The sequence below is a fragment of the Oryctolagus cuniculus genome, chromosome 3 (genome assembly GCF_964237555.1).
Source record: "Oryctolagus cuniculus chromosome 3, mOryCun1.1, whole genome shotgun sequence".
Lineage (NCBI taxonomy): Eukaryota > Metazoa > Chordata > Mammalia > Lagomorpha > Leporidae > Oryctolagus > Oryctolagus cuniculus.
The window spans coordinates 39,614,270-39,639,199 of NC_091434.1; the positions used below are offsets into that span (position 1 = coordinate 39,614,270).

The 24,930-nt window shown below is 45.3% G+C and overlaps 1 protein-coding gene across 2 annotated transcripts; it reads left to right on the forward strand.

Annotated features, from left to right (window-relative positions):
• The first annotated feature begins 321 nt into the window (after window positions 1-321).
• KCTD18 (potassium channel tetramerization domain containing 18) lies at window positions 322-22,041 on the forward strand. Of its 2 annotated transcripts, XM_002712526.5 has the most exons (7): window positions 322-461; window positions 3,341-3,554; window positions 5,180-5,391; window positions 7,493-7,686; window positions 8,584-8,678; window positions 18,132-18,234; window positions 20,390-22,041. In XM_002712526.5, the coding sequence occupies exons 2-7, from the start codon at window positions 3,395-3,397 to the stop codon at window positions 20,895-20,897; spliced, it is 1,272 nt and encodes a 423-aa protein (XP_002712572.2). In that variant the 5' UTR covers window positions 322-461; window positions 3,341-3,394; the 3' UTR covers window positions 20,898-22,041. The 2 variants fall into 2 exon arrangements, with proteins under 2 accessions (XP_002712572.2, XP_069926533.1); XM_070070432.1 differs by lacking the exons at window positions 322-461; window positions 5,180-5,391 and having other exon boundaries at window positions 3,412-3,554.
• The last annotated feature ends 2,889 nt before the right edge of the window (window positions 22,042-24,930 follow it).

A 24,930-nucleotide genomic window follows, 5' to 3' on the forward strand; every position in this document is an offset into this window, starting at 1 on the left:
GTACCACGAACCTCAGCACTGAGTGGCTCTCTTCAGAGGGAATGAACCTGACTCGGAAGTGCTTCGCGTTGACCCTGCACAGTCACAATCTCTGTGATCTTTTCTTCTACAAAAGCAGCCTCTTGGTGGACATGACTGTCCCTCGTGTCCTACCTGCCAGGCCTTTCCTTTCCCTCAGGGACAGGAAGACCCCTCCTACCCACCCCCGCCCCCTGTCCACCAGCCCACCCCAGGTGCCCCAGGGGCGGGAGGACCGGCTCGGGGGCGTGGCGCGGGTGTGACAGGGCGGGGCCTGGGCGTGGCCTCTCTCTCTGCGCTGCGGTCGCCGCCAGGCCGGGCCGCACGGGGGAGCCGCTGGGCCCGCTCTGTTCCCCGAGTTGCCGAGCAGCCGCGTCGGCGCTCACTTCCGCGTCAGGCCCCGCGGCGTCCGGCCGCCGCGCCGAGGGCCCGGCCGGCCGCAGGTCAGTCGGGGAGGCCGCCGCCCCGCCCAGCCCGTGCTGAGAATCTGGGCACCGGGTGGGCTGCGGGCCCGGGAGGCGGCGGGGAGCCCTAAGGGGCCGGGCCGCAGGCTCCGGCTTCGGGCCGATTGGGGTCCACGGGCCTTGGGATACCCGGCGGGGCTTTCGTGGTTCTTTAACTCCTCCCTTTGATGCCGCTTCGGGGGAGGAGTGCCAGCCCCTCAGCAGTTTCTTCTCAAAGTGAGGTCGGGAGTGGGCAGATCCCGACCCCTCTTCAGACCTGGTGAAGCGGACTCTGGTGGCCTGGGGGTCTGCATTTTCAGCAGGGGTCCCTGATGGCTTTGATGCAGGCGGCCCGCACTCTGGGGGACACTTCCCCCACCACAGGGAGCCCCAGAGGGTGCATTGGAGGAGGGGGCCTAGGACGCGCCTGCGTAGGAGTGGCCTTGAAATGGGGAGAGTCTTCTGCCCTGTGGGACACACTGACAGCGCTGAGGGCGGGATGAGCACTTTAGTCCTTGGCCACCAGGTCTTTCAGATGGGCGGATGCCATCCAGTGAAGGACCTGGAGCAGGAGCGGTGGGGGGAGCCACAGGCAGAACTTGAGAGTGGTCCTACTCACGGACTATCAGGCTGCCCTAGTGTGGACATTGCACACATCACTCTGATTTTACCCCAGTGTCTTGTCTCATAGAGACAGCACTCGCTATGCGGTAGGAAGACTTGTGTGAATTAGGTGATGTCTGTTAAGTGGCTTTTACAGTGGCTGGCACCAGGGAAGTGATCAATAAAAGGTTCCCAGGAAATTATCCAAAGGGTGGCGGACAGACAGAAAGTTGGGATTAAACAAGTAGGATCCATTGTGGCCAGAAGGAGAAAATGCATTTGTAAAGCTGCAAGGATTCTAACTGGTACTTGGGAAGGGCACATAAGAAGTGAGGTTTGCCTTGAAGAACAGGAGGAGCTGTCAAAAAGCTTGTGGGAAATGCAGTGAAAAGATAAGTGTAGGGGGCAGGCTTTTGGCCCTTGAGATGTCTGAGTCCCATGTCAGGGTATCTGTTTGATTCCCGCCTCCAGCTTTCTGCTCGGGTGGACCCTGGGAGGCAGCGGCCATGGCCCCAGTGATGGAGATCCTGCCACCCACTCAGACCTGAACTGAGTTCCTGGCTCCTGGCTTTGGCCCAGCCCAGTGCTGGTGGTTATGGGCAGTTAGGGGAGTGAAGCAGTGTATGGGATTTCTCTGTTTATCTATCTCCCTCTGTCTGTCTGCCTCTCAGATACATAGATTTGAAGAAAAAAAAATTTAAAGAAGTTTATTTTAGCACAGAAACACTGAAGTCCGTGCCTAGCTTTTTTCCATAATGAGCATTTTCCATGACGTTTTTGTAGACGCCCTCATGCACAGGATTCCTGGGAGCTGGTCCGTGGGGGCAGTGTGAACCAGTCCCATCCTATGCCTCAGAGGTGATTCTTTGACGGAAATCTGTGGAGTGCTGTTCCCAGGACTTGTAGGCATCCATAATGGTATAGGAAGGCTTGTCCTTTGGTCCGTAATGCCTTCAGTCCCGTGGCCTTCCTCAGATTCTGACGGCGCGCACCCATCGTGTCGGGGACTGGCTAGACTGGAGCATCTGCCGGAGGATCTCGGTGATCACTTAGCACGAGGGAATTGACATGGCTGTTGTAGAGCTTTTGGGCAGCCATTTTAACGTTGTGTAGATAGGGTACCCCCAACACTGGGAAGTTGCTACTTCATCACGGTGTTTAAGGTTCCTGAGAAGTGCCGTAGTCGCCTGTGGTTCTCTGATCTCCAGAATGGATAAGAAGTCAGCCCTTAAAATGTCCCCAAAGCTTCAGCCATGTTAATGAAGCCGGATGATTTACAAGTATTATTGGTACTTTTAAACCAGCCTGGCTGCTGGTATACATATAATTCTGATCTTACTTTATTAAATTTCTCAGTGTGTACCTTATGAAGACATTTTTAATTGAAAAGGCAGAGTTACAGAGAAAGAGGGAGAGACAAAGATCTTCCATCTGCTGATTTACTCTCCAAATGGGTGCAATGGCAGGGCTGGACCAGATGAAAGCTGGGAGCCAGGAGCTTCATCTGGGTCTCCCAAGTGGCTGCAGAGGCTCAAATACTTGGGCCATTTCCCACTGCTTTCCCAGGCACATTAGCAGGGAGCTGGATCAGAAGTGGAACAGCCAGGACTTGAACAGGTGCCCAAGTGGGATGCCCGCACTGCAGGCTGCAGCTTCACCCGCTGTGCCACACCAGCTCCAGTACTTTTATGAAAATATTAATATCATTATACATAATAGTTGTCATTCAGTGAGTGCTTACTCTGATCCAGAGATTGTTCCAAATTTTTTTTTATATGTTCTGTTAATTATTTGATGTGGGCACCGTTGCTATCTCTGTTTTGTGGATGAGGAAACAGGAAGAGGAAGATAGGTCATTTGCCCAGTCTCAGAGATAGTAAACAGTGAAACAGCTTAGTTCTGTGCTGTCCACCGATCTCTTCAGTCTACACAGCCTGCTCAGACCTGGGGTAGCTGAGAAGTTATGTGAATACCGAAGGTCACGAGCACGCCTCACCTTTATCCCTGTATGTGACAGACCATGCATTATCTTCTTGAATGTTTTAAACAGGCACTTCAGCTGCTGTCATTTGGTTGGCAAAAGTTGATCATTTTCTGCAAAACCTCAGAGCCAAAGTCTTCCAGCCTCTCAGCATGTCTCAGATTTGTTTTGCCTCAAATCCTTCGATTCCGTATTGCTGGTATTGAGGAATTCACTTTAAATCAGTAAAATGTCTTGGATTGTCTGTTCAGTGTATCGTTGGAATGTCGGTGATGATCATCCTTTGTTTTCACAGAGGGGGACCAGGACTGCATTGCCTTGAGGTTTCTGCGAACGCTGGGAGGCAGCAATGGCAGGCCCCAAGGCAGAAGCAGAGGTGCTAGATATTCTCCGGCTGAACGTGGGTGGCTGCACGTACACAGCCCGGCGTGAGTCCTTGTGTCGTTTTAAAGACTCTATGCTGGCGTCTATGTTTAGTGGTCGTTTTCCTGTGAAAACAGATGGATCAGGTAAATGTCTAAAGTCTAGAAGCATGATTATGGATGTTCATTCAAATAGGAAGCTAGTTTTAATTCCCAGTGATTTTCTTAATTACAAAAGAGTGTATTAGATTAGTGTACTAATTACTGAGATCATTAGGGCTGGATGGAGAATCATTAAGTCCATGAAAAAATTAAATACCAGTTTCTAAAATTTGTGATGTTCTTGCTAGAAGTTGACAAAAGAAGTGAGAGTGTGTAAAGGCCAAACCATGACCTAATTATGGAGATTAGAAGTCATTACTTTTTTTTTTTTTGACAGGCAGAGTAGACAGTGAGAGAGAGAGACAGAGAGAAAGGTCTTCCTTTGCCGTTGGTTCACCCTCCAATGGCTACCACGGCCGGCGCACTGCGCTGATCCCAAGCCAGGAGCCAGGTGCTTCTCCTGGTCTCCCATGCGGGTGCAGGGCCCAAGTACTTGGGCCATCCTCCACTGCACTCCCTGGCCACAGCAGAGAGCCGGCCTGGAAGAGGGGCAACCGGGACAGAATCCGACGCCCCAACCAGGACTAGAACCCGGGGTGCCAGCGCCGCAAGGCGGAGGATTAGCCTAGTGAGCCACGGCGCCGGCCAGAAGTCATTACTTTCATACAACCTCATGGGTTGAGGTATTTAGGCTGATTAAATATGTTTGCCTTTCTCTGTGCGAATGTGTTTCTGTAGAGAAAGCAGCTATTTTCATAGCTGACAGACCAGTAATCAGTGTAGAATTAGAGTCCCCACGTGTCCATGAGGATCCAGGCCAGGATGTCTGAGACTGAATAGTACTGAATCCTATGTACGCTATGTGTTTTCCTCTATTTACAAACCCATGCTAATGTTTCACTTGTAAGTAAGGCACAGTAAGAGATCAACGGTAGTAGTTAGTAGTGAAATAGAACAGTTATAACAACTGTAATGAAAACTGTTTAAAGCTTATGAACTATTTCTTTCTGAAATTTTCCATTTGCTATTTCGAGACCATGGTAGGCTGTGAGGTGCAAGCTGCGGAAAGTGGGACTACAGGCGAGGGACGACCACTCACTGTGCTTGCCACCTGGGCTAGGGGCTTCATGGTCTTGTGTGGACTGCTGTGCCTGATAGTGTTGTGATGAGGTCAGTTCGTGGCAGAGGACCAAAACCTGGTGTTTGAGAAGAAGCTGTGCAGCACAGGGTGTGGTTCGGGAGCTGCTCTGGCTGGCTTCTGTCTCTGGGAGTCCTTGAATGTGCTGCTGGTCACAAAGAAATTTCAGTGCCACCGGGGTTTGTGCACCCTGAGTCTCTGCATCTTCCCCTGGCCCTGTGTTAGAGGAGCGGGGTAAGGGAGTCATGAACATGAGGGGCTGTTCTGGCAGGTGGCTTTGCCTGCTGATGGCAGTGGGAAGAATGGAAAACATACCAATGACTGGTTGGTAGTATATCATATTTGGTGTTCCAGGGAGTCATAAAATATGTAGTTTCGTTTAATTGACTCAACGTATTTGAATACTAGATGTTAGCCTTCTTGTGAGAAAGAAACGTAATTGGAGAGGTTCTCAAAGCTACTTGGACTTACTGAAGTTTATGGATTATCATAGGAACCTGTGCATTCATTTTTTAAACTGAATGTTTTCTAGGGGCTTGTGTTATTGACCGTGACGGACATCTCTTTAAATATCTTTTGGATTATCTTCATGGAGAAGTTCGGATTCCCACGGATGAGCAAACTCGAGTGGCCCTTCAGGAAGAGGCTGATTACTTTGGCATCCCTTATCCATACAGCTTGTCTGATCACTTGGCCAATGAAATGGAGACATATTCTTTAAGGTCAAATATAGAACTTAAAAAGGTCTTGGCATTTTCTTAAGTTTTAACAAAAAATCTATACTATACACAAAGCAACATGCATTGTTTTATATAGTGTTTTGTCATATAAACCAAGCATAAGACAGTTTAAAATTTTTGAAAATATGTTTCTTAGTTACTACCAGTCATTTAAAAATATTTGTTTATTTATTTATTTTATTTGAAAGAGAGAGAGAGAGATCTCCCATCTGCTGGTTCGCTCCCAGATGCCCAAGAGTTAAGAACTCAATTCAGGTTTCCCTCATGGGTTGCAGGGATCCAACTGCTTGACCCATCTTCTGCTGCCCTCTCGGGTGCATTAGCAGGAAGCTGGAACTCGAACCCAGGCACTCTGACAGGGAATGTGGGCGTTTCAGTGCCACCTTTAACCGCTCCACCAAAGTCCACCTCATTACTTCATTTGTTTAGGCCAAAGATCTGTTCTAGGAGTCTGTATTACATTGCCCCTCAAAGGTTTATTTCCTTAATTGAAGATATAACACTTTCTGATGGCTTTTTAAGATGCTACTATTTTAAATCACATTTTAAATATTTCTTAACTCAAAAAGTTTAATTATCTCTCCTTGTCTTATTGATAGGTATTGCATATTATCTAGCTCCTGTAAGCATCTGAGAAAATTGTTTTTTCTCTATAATTATTAATAGTGAAAACTGATTTGAACTGGTTAGAATTTTTGGTTTGGATGTCAGTGTCTAGGAAGCAAGTTGGTGGATGGTTATTAGGGATGCAGAATAAAGAGAATATTGATTTGGTTCCAGGTCCCATTCAGGAATTTGCATGATTTTTTAGGTTCTGCCACTGAAATTATTCATAAATTGAATTATCAAACAATAGTTTTTCAGTGCTGTTTGCCACATCTGAAGAATGAGACTAACAAGATCTGGCTGGAACTTGGGAATGTTAATAATCATCTTTGGAAGTTCCAACTCTGTGGCCTTTTATTTTTTATTTTTATTCAGAAAGGGGATAGCATGCCCATATTTATTCTGTGAGCTAACTCATGTCTTTTTCAAATGTTTGTGACATATGTGGTGGCATTCTACAAGGGACTGTGTGGGACACCAAGAAGGATGACCTACAGTTTTACCCTTGGACAGTTCATAGTGTAACTGGGAATTCTTGTGCAGGTAAACTTAAAAGGTGATATAGGAGTTAGATAACAATATTAAGTGGGCTCTATTTTCATTTACCGAGTCAGTAAACAGGAGGCCTCTCCTTTGTGTCAGGCACTTTTCTATATACTTGACACATTAGTGACCTAAAGGAGACAAAAGCAGCAGTGCCCTTTTCCCCAGGGAAGGCCCTGCCACCCGCTGGGTGAAGCTCTCCTGCTGTGTGCCCTGTAGCACTTGGAGCACTTCTCTGTCTTCTGCAATAACTAAACTCTAGGAGGGCTGAAACCCTGTCTCTTAGTTGCTGTTGTTTCTGCAAGACTTTAGTGCAGGTAGTAGGGACTTAATATTCAAGTGATTGAATGAATAGGTGGATAAATGTCAAATAGGTTCAGATTATATGCATTGAGCTCACATCCTCATATCCCTTAATGTAAAAGAGTAAGTTACGCTAGTTAATTCATGATTGGAATTTGGCGTTAAAAATAAGAATCAACCATGGGGCTAGTCAGTAGGCAGTGAAAGCAAGATTGGGTCAAATGGAAAATTATCGGGAAACTATTCTAAAGAGAAAAGAAAGGATCTAAGTTTTAGTTATTATGTGAAGTTGTAAAATTAAAGGTGGTGTTAGCAGTGGGGAAATGATGTTATAAAGATTACACTTTATAGAAATTATAAAATTAAAAGTGATTTTGGCATATTAAAAGAGGTGGAGATAAAAATAGGATGTCTAGGTGTAAAAGAATTCTCTAGATGAAAGGTTTTGGGTTTTGGGTGGTACTTTTTGTGATTGATTCCTCTTCTAATTAATCCAATGAATGTAAGCTTGGTTTTCAAGGCATAAAGGCCAGACTGCAATGTATAATCTTGTTATTTCCTGTATTGCAGCTTTACATGAGAGTAATAGAAAAAATTCATTTTTTGTTTTACTCCAGAGTTAAATTTAAATTTTATGTATCTTTTTGCTTTAGGCTTTAGCCGACTTTTGTGATTCCTATGGTTTGGTTTGCAATAAGCCAACAGTTTGGGTTCTCCACTATCTTAACACATCTGGTGCAAGCTGTGAGAGTAGAATTATTGGTGTATACGCCACAAAAACTGATGGAACAGATGCTATTGATAAGCAGCTGGGAGGAAGAATTCACAGTAAAAGCATTTTTAAGAGGTATGTTGAGATTTAAATGTGAAAGGGAACAGAATAAAATCGTGGCCCCTTCTAAGAGGGATTATTGAATGAAATAGTGTGCCTGCTAGAAAAGACCGTCCGTGCCTCTCAGTGAGCCCTTGTAGCTGTTGGGCTAGGCCTGCTTCATGAGGAGATTGTAATTAAGACCATTTCACATAGCTGCAAGGTGCAGGCTGTCTGTGTGATCCAGGACCGTGGCTCTCAGCTGGGAGCGTGCATCGGCTCAGAGAGGCTTTCAACAAGAGAGGAAGGCAAGCCAAGCCATCCCGCATGCCTGCTATCTTCCTTAGACCATAGTTCCAGCGCAGGAGCACTGGCCTGGAGCCTGCCGGCTCCCTGAGTGTCCTTTCCTGAGGAATGATGAAGGGCTTCGTGTTAAATTCTTGAAGCTTCTTCTCTTAGTGTGTTCCCTGTCATCTTCCTTACACTGATCAATTCACTTAGCAAGCTTTAAAAAAAATGATCTTGGAGCGTGGTTTGAGTCACGTATTAGTAACTAATGCATGACCTTGGAAACGGGCTTTGTCTTAGCTTAAAGATGTCATCAGTTTCTGAATTCTTTATAGGGAGCGATGCTTCCAAGTAAGATATGTAAGTTTCTGGCGTAATGCTAGGAAAGTCTTAATCAGCCTTGAATATTTTCGAACTTTACTGCAGTTAGCTGATCTTTTAAAAAACTTGATTTTACTGATGTGTTCATTTTTCTACATGGTCTGTATTGTGAAATTAACGAATACTTTACTGTGGTAAATGAGATCAAATGTAAGTTAGCGTCGTGTGTGTGTGTGTGTGTGTGTGTGTGTATGCTGTGTTTAAGGATTACAGAACAAATGCTTAATGCCTATTTATATTAATTACTTTTTGCAATGTTTCTAGAGAGGCGGGAAATAATGTCCAGTACATCTGGAGCTATTATTCAGTAGCGGAGTTGAAGAAAATGATGGATGCTTTTGATGCTTGGGAAGGAAAAGGTACAGTGCAGTTCTTTTATGACATGGAAGCAGGTGGGCTCTTCACTGCCGAGGCAAAGCTCAAATATTGCGTTTCTGTTTCTGAAACGTTGCATCGGTTTTTGAAAAAAAATTTTTGAGTATGTCAAGGTATTTGCCACCTTGTAGTAATATTGAAGCATTTTCCTTAACAAAACTTTAAATCCTGTGAGTTACTAGATATTATTAATGGCAGATAATTTAGTAACCTCAAGTATGCTTCTGTTTGTTTGGCTTATTTAGTTCAATTACATAAGAGTTTATTTAGCACTTACTGTGTACCCAACATAGTTCTAAGATGTATACTTTTTTTTTTTTAAGTCAGAGTTACACAGAGAGAGGAGAGGCAGAGAGGAGAGGCAGAGAGAGAGAGAGAGAGAGAGAGGTCTTCCATTCACTGGTTCACTCCCCAATTGGCTGCAATGGTCAGAACTGCGCTGTTCTGAAACCAGGAGCCAGCAGCTTCTTCCCGGTCTCCCACATGGGTGCAGGGGCCCAAGGACTTGGGCCATCCTCCTCTGCATTCCCAGGCCATAGCAGAGAGCTGGATCGGAAGTGGAGCAGCTGGGACTAGAACTGGCACCCATATGGGATGTCAGCGCTGCAGGCCAGGGCATTAACCAGCTGTGCCACAGCGCCAGCCCCTATACTTCTTCTTCTTCTTCTTTTTTTTTTTTTTTTGACAGGCAGAGTGGACAGTGAGAGAGAGAGACAGAGAGAAAGGTCTTCCTTTGCCGTTGGTTCACCCTCCAATGGCTGCCGCGGCTGGTGCACTGCGCTGGCTCACCGCGCTGATCCGATGGCAGGAGCCAGGAGCCAGGTGCTTCTCCTAGTCTCCCATGGGGTGCAGGGCCCAAGCACTTGGGCCATCCTCCACTGCATTCCCTGGCCACAGCAGAGAGCTGGCCTGGAAGAGGGGCAACTGGTACAGAATCCGGCGCCCTGACTGGGACTAGAACCCGGTGTGCCGGCGCCGCTAGGTGGAAGATTAGCCTAGTGAGCCACAGCACCAGCCTATACTTCTAAATTAAGCATAAATCATGCAGTCAAGAAGAGGAAGACAAAAAATAATGCTGGGAAAAATGTTTAAGGAGCTCCAACAAAACACTTAAAACAACTTTTAAATGCATACTTTAAAAATCGACCATTTTAATCAAGCTGCTTAGTGAGAGGTGACAGTGCTACTTAAGATCCACTGTGATAAGTAATCTGCGTGCAGTATCTCTTAGCCCTAAAATAACCTTGTGTGCTATTGACCATTCCTGTTTTACTGATGAGGAAACCGAATTTCTGAAAGCCCAGGCCACTCACTTCAGGATCACAGAGGCTTATCTGTTTGGTACCCAAGTATTTTTTTTCTTAATTCACAAGCATATATTAAATGTTTTATTGGGTGCCAGGCTCTGTAAGTTCTACAGTTAGGTCTGGTGATAAGTAAGACACATCACAGTCCTCAGATGATCTTAAATGCAAGTAGAGACAGACTGTTAGTCACTGAGAAACAGGGGCCAGTGCTGTAGCGCGTTGGGTTGAGCTGCCACCTAGGACTCTGGCATCCATATGAACACCTGGCTTGAGTCCAGACTGCTCCACTTCCTATCTGGCTCTTGCTACTGTGCCTGGGAAAGCAAAGGAAGATGGCCCAAGTGCTTGGGCCCCTGCACCATGTGGGAGACGGGATGGAGAATGAACAAAGGGAGAGGGAGAGGCTTTTAAAAACGCCACTCAACTGTTCCCCCTTCAGGCCCCATGCCAGAACAGACCCGTTCCTCCTTCCCCCAGTTTTGCTCCTCTCTGTGTTATTCCCTTTCCCTTTCTTACCATGTCCCTTAATCAGTCAGGGTGACTTACAATAATGAAAGAAGTGCGGTCCTCTCTAAGCTTACTAGTTGAGGCTTAATTTACTTTGGGACACTTCAGCGCAAGTTGAGGAACAAGCCCCGTGGTGTTCTCAGTGTCTGCTTCTGTGCCCCTGGGCTGGCAGGATGCCTGGGGAGCTCTGGGAGGGCCCCACCTGGCTTCTTTTCCCACTGATCAGGAAGCTCAGATAGCAAGCTGGGATCATTAACTGTCACCAGACACACAGCTGTGGTTTTTAGAAAGTGTGGAGTGAAGCATCACTTTTTTTTTTTTAGAAAGCTTTTATTTAATAAATATAAATTTCATAGGTACAGCTTTTGGATTATAGTGGTTTTTCCCCCATACCCATTCTTCCACCCCCACTCCAATCCCATTCTTCATTGAGATTCATTTTTAATTATCTTTACATACAGGTGATCAATTCTATACTAAGTAAAGATTTCAACAGTTTGTACCCCCCCCCAAAAGTATAAAGTACTGTTTGAGGACTAGTTTTACTGTTAATTCTCATAGTACAACACATTAAGGACAGAGATCCTACATGGGGAGTAAGTGCACAGTGACTCCTGTTGTTTTAACAATTGACGCTCTTATTTATGACGTCAGTGATCACCTGAGGCTCTTGTCGTGAGCTGCCAAGTTTGAGTCCACAAACTCCGACCTTACTTAGACAAGGCGATAGTCAAAGTGGAAGTTCTCTCCTGCCTTCAGAGAAAGGTACCTCCTTCTTTGATGGCCCCTTCTTTCCACTGGGATCTCACTCACAGAGATCTTTCATTTAGGTCATTTTTTGCCACAGTATCTTGGTTTTCCATGCCTGAAATGCTCTCATGGGCTTTTTGACCAGATCCAAATGCCTTAAGGGCTGATTCTGAGCCAGAATGCTGTTTAGGGCGTTTGCCATTCTATGAGTCTGCTGTGTGGCCTGCTTCCCATGTTGGATCATTCTCTCCTTTTAAATTCTATCTATTATTATTAGCAGACACTTGGTCTTATTTATGAGCATCACTGCTGTTTAATAAAGTTCTGGGCCGGCGCCGCGGCTCACTAGGCTAATCCTCCGCCTAGCGGCGCCGGCACACCGGGTTCTAGTCCCGGTCGGGGCACCGGATTCTGTCCCGGTTGCCCCTCTTCCAGGCCAGCTCTCTGTTGTGGCCAGGGAGTGCAGTGGAGGATGGCCCAGGTGCTTGGGCCCTGCACCCCATGGGAGACCAGGAAAAGCACCTGGCTCCTGGCTCCTGCCATCGGATCAGCGCGGTGCGCCGGCCGCAGCGCGCCGGCCGCGGCAGCCATTGGAGGGTGAACCAACGGCAAAGGAAGACCTTTCTCTCTCTCTCTCTCTCTCACTGTCCACTCTGCCTGTCAAAAAAAAAAAAAAAAAAAAAAAGTTCTGGAGGACCTGTAGAAATCCTTAAGATAGGAAACAGAAGTAAGAGAAAAAGTACTGGAAAGGAGAAGGGTGACTCATTGTTATTGGTGGACAATGTGTCTTTTCAGAAAACCCAAAAGAATCAACTAAAAGTATTTTAAGGAATGACTTTAAAAGACTAAACCAGCTGGCTGCAATATAAGTATACAAAGGTCAGCAGCTTACCTACCATGAATCAATTAGAAGTTACAGGGGTAAAAGTTCCATGCATGAAGATAAAAAACAAAACATAAAATATCTGGGAGTGAGGCTGGCGCTGTGGCGTAGAGGGTAACACTGCCGCCTGCAGTGCTGGCATCCTATGTAGGCACTGATTCGAGTCCCAGCTGCTCCATTGCCAATCCAGCTCTCTGCTATGGCCTGGGAAAGTAGTAGAAGATGGCCCAGCTCCTTGGGCCACTGCACCCATGTGGGAAGACTCGGAGGAAGCTCCTGGCTCCTGGCTTCAGATCGGCACAGATCGGTGCAGCTCTGGCTCTTTCGGCCAACTGGGGAGTGAACCAGCAGATGGAAGACCTTTCTCTCTCTCTGCCTCTCCTCACTCTGTGTAACTCTTTCAAATAAATAAATCTTAAATTTATATATTTATATATATATATATATATAGAGAGAGAGAGAGAGAGAGAGAGAGAGAGGAGACTGCCCTTTGGGACTGTGCAACAAATGCAGCAGATGATGGCTCAAGTTGTTGGGTCCCTCTTGCTTTCTCTCTTTGCCTCTCAAATACTTTTTTTTATTTTTTTTAGAAAAGGTAAGTTTAGGGACTGGCACTGTGGCATAGTAGATAAAGCCATTGTCTGCAGTGCTGGCATCCTATATAGGTGCCAGTTCATGTCCTGGCTACTCTACTTCCTATCCAGCTCCCTGCTAATGTGCCTGGGAAAGCAGCAGAAGATGGCCCAGAGACTTGGGCCCCTGCACCACGTGGGAGACCTGGAGGAAGTTCCTGGCTTCAGATTGGCCCAGCACTGGCCATTGTAGGCATCTGGGTAGTGAACCAGTGAATGGAAGTTCTCTTTCTCTCTCTCTGCGTTGCCCCCATCCCATAACTGCCTTTCAAATAAATAAGTAAATCTTTTTAAAAATTATTAAAATAACAAAAAGCTAAATTTATTTTAGTGTAAAAAATTGAGATCATATATAAGTTTTTCATAATACACATTTTCCATGAACTTTTTAAAGACCCCTCATCTATATACTGGGAGATATATATATATATACACATACATATGTATATAAAATCCAAAATTATTTAGAATATAATAAGGCTGTTAATATTATGTTGAGTAACTTGTTACACAGATGAATGATCATGTTAGGAAATGATAAAAAGAAAGAAAATTAAACATATACTATTACCAAGTATGAGCATATCATATGAATAGAACAAGACTGAAATGATATGTAACACCATGTTCTGCATCACAACTCCTGGTTTCTGGTTAGAAGTGAATTTGATTTTCTTCTATATGCTTTTCTATATTTTCCAGATTTTGTACCATGAGTATGAATTACCTTATAGGCAGAAAAAATGATCATTTAAATAAATTGTGATCCTTACAGTGGAATAGTTCTCAGCCATCAAAAAGATGATCATTGATACACACATCAGCATGGATGAACCATAAAGCATCATGCTCAAGAAACGATGCCTAAAAGGCCACCTATTTATGATTCCATTTTATGACATCCTGGAAAAGGCAAATCTAGGGTTGTAAAGAGGCATTGATTGTAAAGGGGTACAAAGGAACATTTTGGGGATGTTAGAAGCACTTTTTTTTTTTATTTTTTTTTTATTTTTTTTTTTATTTTTGACAGGCAGAGTGGACAGTGAGAGAGAGAGACAGAGAGAAAGGTCTTCCTTTTGCCGTTGGTTCACCCTCCAATGGCCGCCGCGGCCGGCGCGCTGCGGCCGGCGCACCGCGCTGATCCGATGGCAGGAGCCAGGAGCCAGGTGCTTTTCCTGGTGTCCCATGGGGTGCAGGGCCCAAGCACCTGGGCCATCCTCCACTGCACTCCCTGGCCACAGCAGAGGGCTGGCTTGGAAGAGGGACAACCGGGACAGAATCCGGCGCCCCGACCGGGACTAGAACCCGGTGTGCCGGCGCCGCTAGGCGGAGGATTAGCCTAGTGAGCCGCGGCGCCGGCCTAGAAGCACTTTTTAAAGATATATTTATTTATTTGAAAGAGTTACACAGAGAAAGGGAGGGAGGGGGGAAAGAGAGAGTGAGAGAAATCTTCTATCCATTGGTTCACTCCCTAGATGGTCGCCATGGCCAACGCTGGGCAAGGCTAAAGCCAGGAGGCAGATGCTTCTTCCGGGTCTTCGACATGGGTGGCAGGAGCCCAAACACTTGGGCCATCTTTTGCTGCGTTTCCTAGGCTGTTAGCAGGGAGCTGGGTTGGAAGTGGAGCATCTGGGCCACAAACCGGTGCCCATAAGGGATAGCAGTGTTGGTGGTGGTGACTTAACCTGCTATACCATGATGCAGGCCCCTAGAAACATTTCATATTTTGGTTGTGACTATAGGTACATGACTGTATATATTTGTCAAAACTCATTGGACTGTGTACTTAAAACGGGTAAATTTTATTTTATGTAAGTTATATCTTAATAAACCTGACATTTATTTATTTATATGAAAGGCAGAGAGAATCTTCCATCTGTTAGTTTACTCCCCAAATGGCCACAATAGCCAGGGCTGGGCCAGGCTGAAGGCAGGAGCCAGGAGCTTCATCAGCATCTTCCATGTGGATGCAGGAGCCCAAACACTTGGACCATCTTCTGTTGCTTTCTCAGCCGCATTAGCAGGGAGCTGGATTAGAAGTAGAACAGGCCGGCGCCGTGGTTCAATAGGCTAATCCTCTGCCTTGCGGCGCCGGCACACCGGGTTCTAGTTCCGGTCGGGGCGCCGGATTCTGTCCTGGTTGCCCCTCTTCCAGGCCAGCTCTCTGCTGTGGCCCGGGAGTGCAGTGGAGGATGGCCCAAGTCCTTGGGCCCTGCACCCACATGGGAGACCAGGAAAAAGCACCTGGCTCCTGGCTTCGGATCAGCGCGATGCGCTGGCCGTAGCGTGCTGGCCGCGGCGGCCATTGAAGAGTGAACCAATGGCAAAAGGAAGACCTTTCTCTCTGTCTCTCTCTCTCACTATCCACTCTGCCTGTCAAAAATAAAAAAAAAAAAAGAAGTAGAGCAGCCAGGGCATGAACTGGCACCCATATGGGATGCTGGCATTACAGGCAGTGGCTTAACCCACCGTATGCAATGCTAGCCCCAAACTGATTTTTTAAAAAGGCAAACATAATAACCAAGATTCAAGAATTTTGTGGTGTATGTAAGCTTTGGGGCATGATCGAGCAATTCCAGAAAATTACTGTTTTAAATGAGGTTCAGTGTTTCCTGAGTATTGGACATACCTATCATATGCAATAATGTTAATACCCAGCTTGCTATTGATAAAAAGAAGACAGCACATCCATTCTTTTGATTTAAACTGTTTTTTTTTTTTTTAAAGATTATTTATTTGTAAGGCAGAGTTACAGAGAGGCAGAGAGAGAGAGAGGGAAAGAGAGAGAAAGAGGTCTTTCATCTGCTGGTTCACTTCCCAAATGGCTGCAATGACCGAGCTGGGCAGATCTGAAGCCAGGAGCCAGGAGCTTCTTCCAGATCTCCCACATGGGTGCAGTGGCCCAAGGCCTTGGGCCATCTTCTGCTGCGTTCCCAGGCCATAGCAGAGAGCTGGATTAGAAATGGAGCAGCCAGGACTCAAACTGGCGCCCTTATGGGATGCCAGTGCTGCAGACGGTGGCTTTACCCGCTAGACCACAGCACTGGCCCTTAAAATGTTACTCTTAACTTTTTTTTTTTTAATTTGAGAGGCGGTGAAAGAGAGAAACAGACTGAGAGACAGAGCTCTCATCTGCTGGTTCACTCTGCAAATGCCTGCAACAGGCTGGGAGTGGGGAACTCAACTCAGGTCTCGAACATGGGTGGCAGGCGCCATCTACTCAAGCCAGCACCTGCTGCCGCCCAGAGTGTGCATTAGCAGGAAGCTGGAATCAGGAGCAGGGCTGGAGCTTGAGCTCCGGACTCCACAGGGGCTGCCCGCAACTGAACCAGCATCCTAACTGCCAGGCCTGATGCCTGCCCTGGTTTCTCTTGGGTGGGTTTGATTTTATTTTATTTATTTTTTTTTTTTTAAAGGTTTGTATATTTGAAAGGCAGAGCTATAGAAAGAGCGAGAGAGGAAGAGACAGAGGGATCCTCCATCCACTGATTCACTCCCCAGATGGCTGCAACAGCCAGAACTGGGCTCATCTGAATCCAGGAGCATCTCCCAGGTCTCCCACGTGAGTGCAGGGGCCCAAAGAATCGGGCCATCTTCTGCTGCTTTCCTAGGCAGGGAGCTGGAGTGGAAGCAGAGCAGCCGGCATCACAGGTGGCAACCCGCTGCTCCTCAGCATTGGCCCCTGCTCTTGTTTTTTTAATGGCAGGGAATTTTTTTAATTAAAATTTTTTGAGCTGTTTTTCATGTGTCTGTATACCAAATTTTAATTTTTAAAATTTTTATGAAATTCACATAACATGGAGTTAACTTTTAAAGTACACAAGAGGGCTTTAAAATGTTTTTGAAAGATGGGATTAAAAGATACATTTATTCTGGGGCAAAAAATTTGAACTTCATGTTTACAAAAGGTCTTCAAAAAAGGTCCGGAGCTGGGAGAGGGGGCGGCATTTAGCCTAGAGGTCAACACCAGGATGCATGGGTTTGATACCTGGGTTCGACTCAACTCCAGCCTTCCGCTAATGCGGTTCCTGGGAGGCAGTGGTGATGACTTAAGTAATTGGATTCCTGCCTCCCACATGGGCCTGCATTGAGTTCTTGTCTCCTGGCTCCACCTGGGTCCAGCCCTGGCCATTGTTGGCATTTGGAGAGTAAAATAATCAGTGAAAGATCTCTGTGTGTGTGTGTCTGTCTGTGTCTATCTTTCTGCCTGTCAAGTTTTTTAGAAGTTCATGATAAATGCATATAATGAAAGAACTATGTATGGATTCTAGAATGCTTTACCAAGATAAACTTAGCATTTCTGTTTCTCCGTGAACTTTTTGAAGTACCTCTGTGCTTCTGTGGCATTTACTACTTTCACATGTTGTATAACCATTACCTGTGTTAATTCTAAAACATTTTCGTCACTTCAAAAGTAACCTTCATACCCAATCAGCAGTTACTTCCTATTCTGCCTTCTCCCTGGTCTGCTTTCTGTCTCAATGGATTTATTCTGGATATGTCACATTTAAATGGAACCTTATAATATGTGACCTTTTATCTTTGGCTTCTTAGTGTAATGTTTTTGAGGTTTACAAGAATATGTTTTTCATCTTTCAATCAGAAGCATTCAAGACTTAAACATTAAAATGAATCTGAGTGGGATCTTGGCCTAACAAAACTCAGTTAACTTTTTTTTTGAAAAGGTGCTTAGAGGCTGTGATGTCTCCTGTTGCTATGGTGGTTGCCATTTACAGAGTGTTCACAAAGTTTATTTGATAATTATAGCAACTGAGAGGAGTAGACAGGGCAAGTGTTTGAACCGCACCATGCAGTCCTGAGTCTCCTCCCGACAGTGTGGCTGATCACAAAGGCACCTAGCGGATGTGGAGTGCTCAGCCTGCTCTGTGTGCCTCACCTTGATTAATTCCTGTAATCATGGTACCAGTCCTGTGAGGTCACTGCTGTTGCTGTCTTCATTTCCCAGCTGACAACACTGAGGCCCAGAAAAGTAACTTCCTCCAGGTGATTAGTGAATGACAGAGAGGGATTTGGACCAGGCAGCCTTGGCTCCAGAGCCCATTCCTTAGCCAGCACACATCCAGCCTCTCTGGGCACACATAATGATCTGAGTTGTCTCAGCTGTCGCGGCGAAGGCCAGGCTGGTTGCCTGCTCTTCCTGCAGCCGGATCAGGAGCGCGCCACTCTCCCGTGCAGGCTCTTCGTGGGAGCACTTCCTGTCTGTGTTGGGCACGTCTCCCTTTGTCCAATGGGAAGCATAGCCTTCAGAGCTTTCTGGCCAGTCTTACACGAAATAGTGTTGCTTCGCGTCCAGTAGTGCACAGTGGCTCTTCTTAATTACGTCTTCGTGTCTTGCAGGTGTTAGCTATTGGCGGGTGCCCCACGAACTGATAGAATGCTGGACCCTGGAAGAGCGGCCTTTACTGGGCGGTCTGCATCACATGGCTCCTGTTCGAAAGAGGTTCTCTGCATTTTGTTGATGATTCATTTTGTTTTAAAATCTGTGACCAGAATTCGTATTACCTTTAGGAAGGGGAAATGGGTAGCAGTTCTTGTACTTACTAAGCTTATTAGTCACCTTGGTGAATTTTCCACCTTACCATCATACTATCTTGATAAATGCAGTAACCAAAATAATGTAAAAAAATGGGAATAATTCTCTAAAATTGGACATATAGCATACTCTTACTGAGAGTGTGGTTTTAAAGATACTAGTGGACATAGTGAGAATGCTGTGGGAAGCATTTTTCCCATACAAAATTGAAATCCCAGACTTTATTGGCAGTAGTTGAAAATTCCATTTAGACTTGATGCTTGAAATTTCCTGTGGCTTACTCTGAATTCCTTTCTCTCTCCTATTGCCACAAATAGTGTTTTTATTTAATGGTATTTTCTCATGTTCTGTGAAATTATTGGCATTAAATTCACTCCACATCTGTGTCCTTCAGTATGTCTTAAATACATTTAAAATCATATTTCATTTTTAGTGTCTGGGTTTTATTCATGGCTTTCAGATGTTCTGATTTCTTGAGCACCTATTTTAGAATTTGCCTCAATACCCCTGTGGAATTTCAGACCAGTTTTGTACATTTGTCTTCTGGATCTCCAACAGAGTGCAGAGTTTTTTAGTTTTTAATGGTTAATCATCCGTTGTCAAAATAGATCTTATAACTTCACTGTTGTGCTTCTGTTAGAAGCTACAGTTAGCATATCTGATTTGGATCTAGAACAGTGCCTCTCAACTTGGGGGGAGGCGATTTTGTCCCCCAGGGGCAGTGTTTGACAGTGTTTGGAGATACTTCCGTTGGGGAATGCTGCTGGCATCTAGCAAGTAAAGAAAGGCAGGGGTGCTGTTAAGATCCCACCATGCTCAGGGCAGTCTTGCAGAACAAAGACTGACCTGACCCCAGATGCTAAGAGTGCCAAGGTTGAGCAACCCTGGTGTAGAGTCTGGCGGACAACACAGAAAGCATAGAATCAGGCAGCTGGGCTCTGGACACTCCTCTGTGTTTGCTAACTCTCCTCTGGGAGTTAAGAAGCATCATTTTTGATGCAGCCACAGGATAACAGTAGTGATGACTGAGAAGCACTTGCAAGACCCCAAAGAGCCACCTAACTCACTAGAGAAAATGAAATTATTAGATTATTAGATTCAAATTTCTTTGCTACATATAGCACTTTTCAAGTAATCCCGCTGTTATGATCCAGTATGATCCAAGAATGAGAATTCCCTATATGAGCACTAATAGCACACAGATGTGTGAGAGTGAGCAGACTTGCAGGATTTTGTTACTCTTACTGTTACAGGATGGTCCTCGTGCAGGGCAGCTGGTAGAAACCGTGCAAGGAGCAGACAGGGTTGTGACTGGTTTGACAGTTTTGAAATCATTTCTGGAAATGTTCTGCCTTTGGGCTTTTCTAATGTATTGTAACTTCAGTTCGGGGATCTTTAGAGGTTTGTCTAGTACTTCTCAATTTTAAAAAGCACCTAACCGTATTATGGGTTTGGCCATTCTGTGTCCAAAACTGTGTCCCACCGAAAACACATTTTACTGCATGTCAAAGGTTGCACTACAGGATGACTGGGAAATATGAGTATAAATCTAACAAAGTTAAATCCCTGTAGGGGTCTTTATTATAGGCCTTCTCAGAACCTTTCATGTGTTAACACGGATTTTAAAGCTCCAAGAGGAGAAAACATACATAATAGCATTTCTCAGATTTACTTAAAAAAGCCTTGCTTTCCACCAGTACATTTCTTAAGACTGCAGTCTGGAGAAGAAATAACTGTGGATATTCCTAGTTATCCTCCAGATCACCTCAGAATTCCTGGGGACAGAGATGATGTTGCCGCTTCTTGTGTAACACTCTGGATGTTCACTTGTTGGTATTAACACTGTGTGTGCCTTTGAAAGACACAGTTTGTATTCAAGATGGAACAGTCCTTCGTAAATACGCTAATTTACGTTGTGACCTTGGTGGGAGGTGCGAGATGAGGTAGGTTGATACCTAAAAACTGCTCCACTCTTAGGCAGGCCTGGCAGTACGCTTTGGAAACGTGTTCATTGGGTACCAGCATGGTAGCCGCTGAGAATGGCCTGCTTCTCTGTTTCCAGGCGGCTGATAACACTCCAGGAAGAGGAAGAGGAAGGGGTGAGCTCTAAGGCCGGCCCGAAGCCTGTCAGATTTCTGGGCCCTTCCACGAGCACCCAGATTAAAGTCAAGAACTCAGCTGCAATCAGGCTGTCTCCAGCTGGTGCCATTCAGACCCCATCTCGGTCAGCGACATCTTGGTCTCCGAGGGGCAGCGGCGGAAAGGCAGCTCCGCGCTGCGCATCCCCTCGGAGCCCAGGGCCTTCTGGGCTCTCTCAGGCTTCCCCCGAGGGAGAGAAGGCTGAGAACGGAGCTCTACCCCCACCTCCAGCCAAGGTGCTGCTGTCCGCCAAGACGGCTACTCCACATCGAGTGATAAAACTGAAGAGGACTCCACTGCGCGCTGCCCTGCCTTCTCTGCCCACTCAGGCCACGGGGAGGCAGGCTGGCTCCCCTGAACCACCAGCTCTCGGAGCTTCCAGCGCTTTGGCAGCGCAGACTGAAAACGGGAAACACCAGGCTAACGGATGAAGGCGGTGCGCTCCGAACTCCCTGTTTCCCTCCCGAGCTTCCACCCCCTTTGATGGGAATGAGTGTCACTGTTTCTTGAAGCAGCAGGGGACTTATTTAGGGTTGTTATTTTTTTAGAATTATTACAGGAAAAAGGAATTGTGTGAAGGTGGAATGGAGGAGAGGAGGCTTTTAAGTGGTCGAGGTTATGGTTACTTCTCATTTTCCCAACTTTAGTAAGTGATTGTCTATGGGCACTTTGCATTTCTGGTTTTCAGTGTGTTTTGTTAAGCAGTTAATTGGTACTAGGTTGACAACACGTACAGCAGAGGAGTCACTAGAGAGATTTATTTGGTTGCTGAAATAACTGTCAACTCTAGGCACTCTCGCCATGTTAGTTATTGCAGCCCAGGGACAGCTTGAGTTCTGGCTTAGGGATTCCTGGCTGGTGAGATGGAGTGATGTCAGTGCTTCTCTGTGCTGTACCCGCCAAGAGGGATTTGAGAGAGCAAGTGGAGGTCAAGGCGAGCTGTCTCCACGTCACTCTCAGTCTTGAAAGACAGCATGAAAAGAAATGAAGGGTGAGAAAAAAGACAGTAATTTACTATGACACTAGGAGTCTCACTTAATTGAACTACTTTCTTTCCTAGATGGGCTGTTCTTACTCTTTTCCGTTAGCAGGTTTATTTATGTACACCCAAAGAAGACTCTTTGTGATAAGAACAGTAAGCATACCTTGGAATAAGTGGTTGAAACATTTTGATTTGAATATGAGGTTTAAAAATTCCTTTGAAAGCAGAAGTTAAAAATTTAACTTTTTAACTAAAAATATTTGTTTTTCAGAAATGACCACTGAAGAATCATTCTGATGATACTATATGGTTTTTATGCATATAACTTGGATTTAGCATTTTTACAGAGTATTTTGATTAATCTATTTTCCATAACTATACAGTTGTGTGTTTACTTTTACATGTTATGTTTTTTAATTGGATCACATATTTCTACTTTCAGTGAGTGCTATTCCTTCAGTGTGTTACAAATAAATTCATCAAGCAGGGTACTTTTTACTCAAATGGTTAGCATAGTACTTGCATTGCCTTGAAAAAGTAAATATGCATTACTTTCTACAAAATAAAGTAAAACTTTTCCATAAGTGTGACAATTTTTTTTCTGTGACTGTGCTTATTTAAGCCTTGGAGCCCTTTAGTGTTTGGAAGCTTGTCAGTTAACACAGGTTTTCTTTCCGCTTGCAAATTTTTGTCCAGATTAGTATGAAATAATTCAATCAATTTTGGGTAACTGTCTACCACCAGCTTCTAAAATAGATGCTTTATTTATTAGAAAAAGCCATTATTTAATTGAAGATCAATAATGATATTCTTGGGGTTGGAGCTGTGGCATAGTAGGTAAAGCCACCGCCTGTAGTGCCGGCATCCCCTATGGGTGCTGGTTCTGGTACTAGCTGCTCCACTTCTGATCCAGCTCTCTGCTATGGCCTGGGAAAACAGCTGAAGGTAGCCCAAGTCTTTGGGCACCTGCACTGGCATGAGAGACCCAGAAGAAGCTCCTGGCTCCTGCCTTTGGATCTGCCCTGTTCTGGCCATTGCAGCCATTTGAGGAGTGAACCAATGGATGGAAGGCCTCTCTCTCTCTTTCTCTCTCTGCCTCTGTCTGTCTGTAACTCTGCCTTTCAAATGAATATTTTTTTAAAAATGACATTCTCCTGTGGAATATATAAAGCATGCAGTCACCTTTGAAAAATGCTGTTAAAGAGGATCCGAGCACACTAAAAACCAAGGACCGTAGTGAATTTTGGAACCAGTAATCTAAACATTATGAGTATGGCTGGAGTTGCTGATTCATATGAGAAAATTCTGTACTAATAAACATAAAATGTATATTTTAACATAATAGGTGTTTACTAGAAGTGAAGCATGTCAATGATTAATCGTGGGTGATTCAGGCAACAGTCTGCACAGAGGGAGAGAGAGAGAAACCTCTTCCGTCCTTCTCACTCACTCCCTAAACGGCTGCAATGGCTGGAGCTGGGCCAATCTGAAGCCAGGAACCAGGAGCTTCTTTGGGGTCTTCCACACAGGTGCAGGGACCCAAGCACTTGAGCCATCTTCTGCCGCTTTCCAAGGCCATAGCAGAGAGCTGGATCAGAAGAGGGGCAGTGGGGACTCAAACAGGTGCCCATGTGAGATGCTGGCACTGCAGGCAGAAGCTTAGCCTACTACACCACAGCATCAGCTCCTCCACATTTTTTGCATCAAGTAGTTTAAAGAGAATCTGTTTAGCCTTTCTCAGAAGAGTGTCTCATGTAACTACTGATTTGGGGAAGGGACAGGCTGTCTCTTATGGGTATCAAGGGTCAAAGGCCATTTGGAATGTTTGAGTAACTAGAATAATATTACTTGGGCATGGTTCCTTGGGGATTAATTCAATTTTACATGAAAAAACAATTAACACCAGCCTATGCAAACATAAAAGGCTTGATAATCAGCATGACTCATTGTTTTTCCTAGGGAGAAAGAAAGAGAAAAGGAAGCAAAGGTTTATAAATTAATCTTTTAAAAGTAGGTTTATGCAATTGGATTAAAGACACATAGAACTTCTCACTGGCAGGTAGGATAGTGGAATATCACTCATATAAAAAACAGAATTGATCATGCCCTTCAGATGTGTTGACAGTTGCTTTGCAGTGATTAAAACTGGTTGGCTGTGTTTTGGAGTACCTAAGGCTGCCTGTGGGGGCCTACTGAAGGATTTCTTCTGTTTATGTTGCCTTCCATTACGGTGTATAAAGTATTTTCATGTATTTTTATTTCCTTGCTTTTTAGCTTCAGAACAACATAGCCATGGTGATCTTTTCCAGCTCTTACAGGTGCAGAAAATGAGGTTCAGAAATCTAAGGCTGTACGATCATGATGCCACACTTTGCCATTTTAGCACCAAGATCTGATTTTCTGCAGACTACTACAGACTACTATGATAAGAGAAAGCTGGAGGGCGCAGTAAACATAGAAGTGTATGAATCTGCTTCATATTTGAGGTTTTTTTTTTTTTAAAGATTTATTTAATTATTTGAAAGAAGTACAGAGAGAGAAGGGGAGACAGAGAGAGAGCTTTATCTGCTGGTTCACTCCCCAGATGACCACAATGGCCAGGGCTGGGCCAGGCGGAAGTCAGGAGCCAGGAGCTGCCTCCAGGTCTCCAATGTGGGTGGCAGGAATCCGAACTTGGGCCATCTTCCGATACTCATCTGGTGCCAGCGTGGTAAGCAGCCGCTTTACCCGCTACGCCACAACACTGGCCCCTGTTTGAGGGTTTTTTGAGCAGGGAAGCATTCAAGTGTTGGATTACTTAGTGTGTGAGTCTCCTATTAGACAGGGACTTGTTGCTTCTGGACCTGCAGTGCGTGCTATGCAGGGGACTTCAGCAAAGTTCTGAACAGCTGAGGGTATCCTCCTGACCCCAGCTGTTTCCTAGCATTTGTGGAGAGCAATCTCCAGGGGGTGCAGAAGTTGATTTCTGACTTTGTGGAGTTGCTAGTGTCAGATCAGAGATGCTTGTGAAACTTCGCTGGTCCAGTGGTTACTGCTAAGGAGCACAAGTGCCAGTTGTCATGGCAGTAATGACCATAACAGTAGCTTGTCAGTTGTTTAGAGTAACTCCCAGACAGGCGTCACTGGATCCCAGAGGGGCCAGTGGCTGATGCCTCTTGACTTCTGCGGGAGGAGCAGTAGTCTTCAGTGCGTCTTTTTGCTGCCTCACTTCCTCTTTGATTCGCAGGCTGACCCCATTGCCTCCTTGGCAGGTGCTAATAATGTCAACTCACTTCCCAGCAACCCAGTATCCAGCAATACCTCAATTGTTAAAGAAATAATTAACATAAACACATTTGGCTTTACCTAAGAACTTGTTCCTAGGGACCTTGACTATTTGTAGAAAACAAAATGCTTTTACGTGGCATGTTGGATGTGCACAAGGACTCTGCAAAGGGAAGGCCGGTGACATTTATACAACTACAAGGTTGCCGGTTGCCTTA

Excerpts from the sequence above, each read along its gene's own strand:
- KCTD18 (XM_002712526.5), top strand. The coding sequence starts at position 3,395 with ATGGCAGGCCCCAAGGCAGAAGCAGAGGTGCTAGATATTCTCCGGCTG. Across the intron at positions 3,555-5,179 it reads TGTGAAAACAGATGGATCAG|GGGCTTGTGTTATTGACCGT; the intron begins GTAAATGTCTAA and ends AATGTTTTCTAG. Across the intron at positions 8,679-18,131 it reads TGATGCTTGGGAAGGAAAAG|GTGTTAGCTATTGGCGGGTG; the intron begins GTACAGTGCAGT and ends CGTGTCTTGCAG.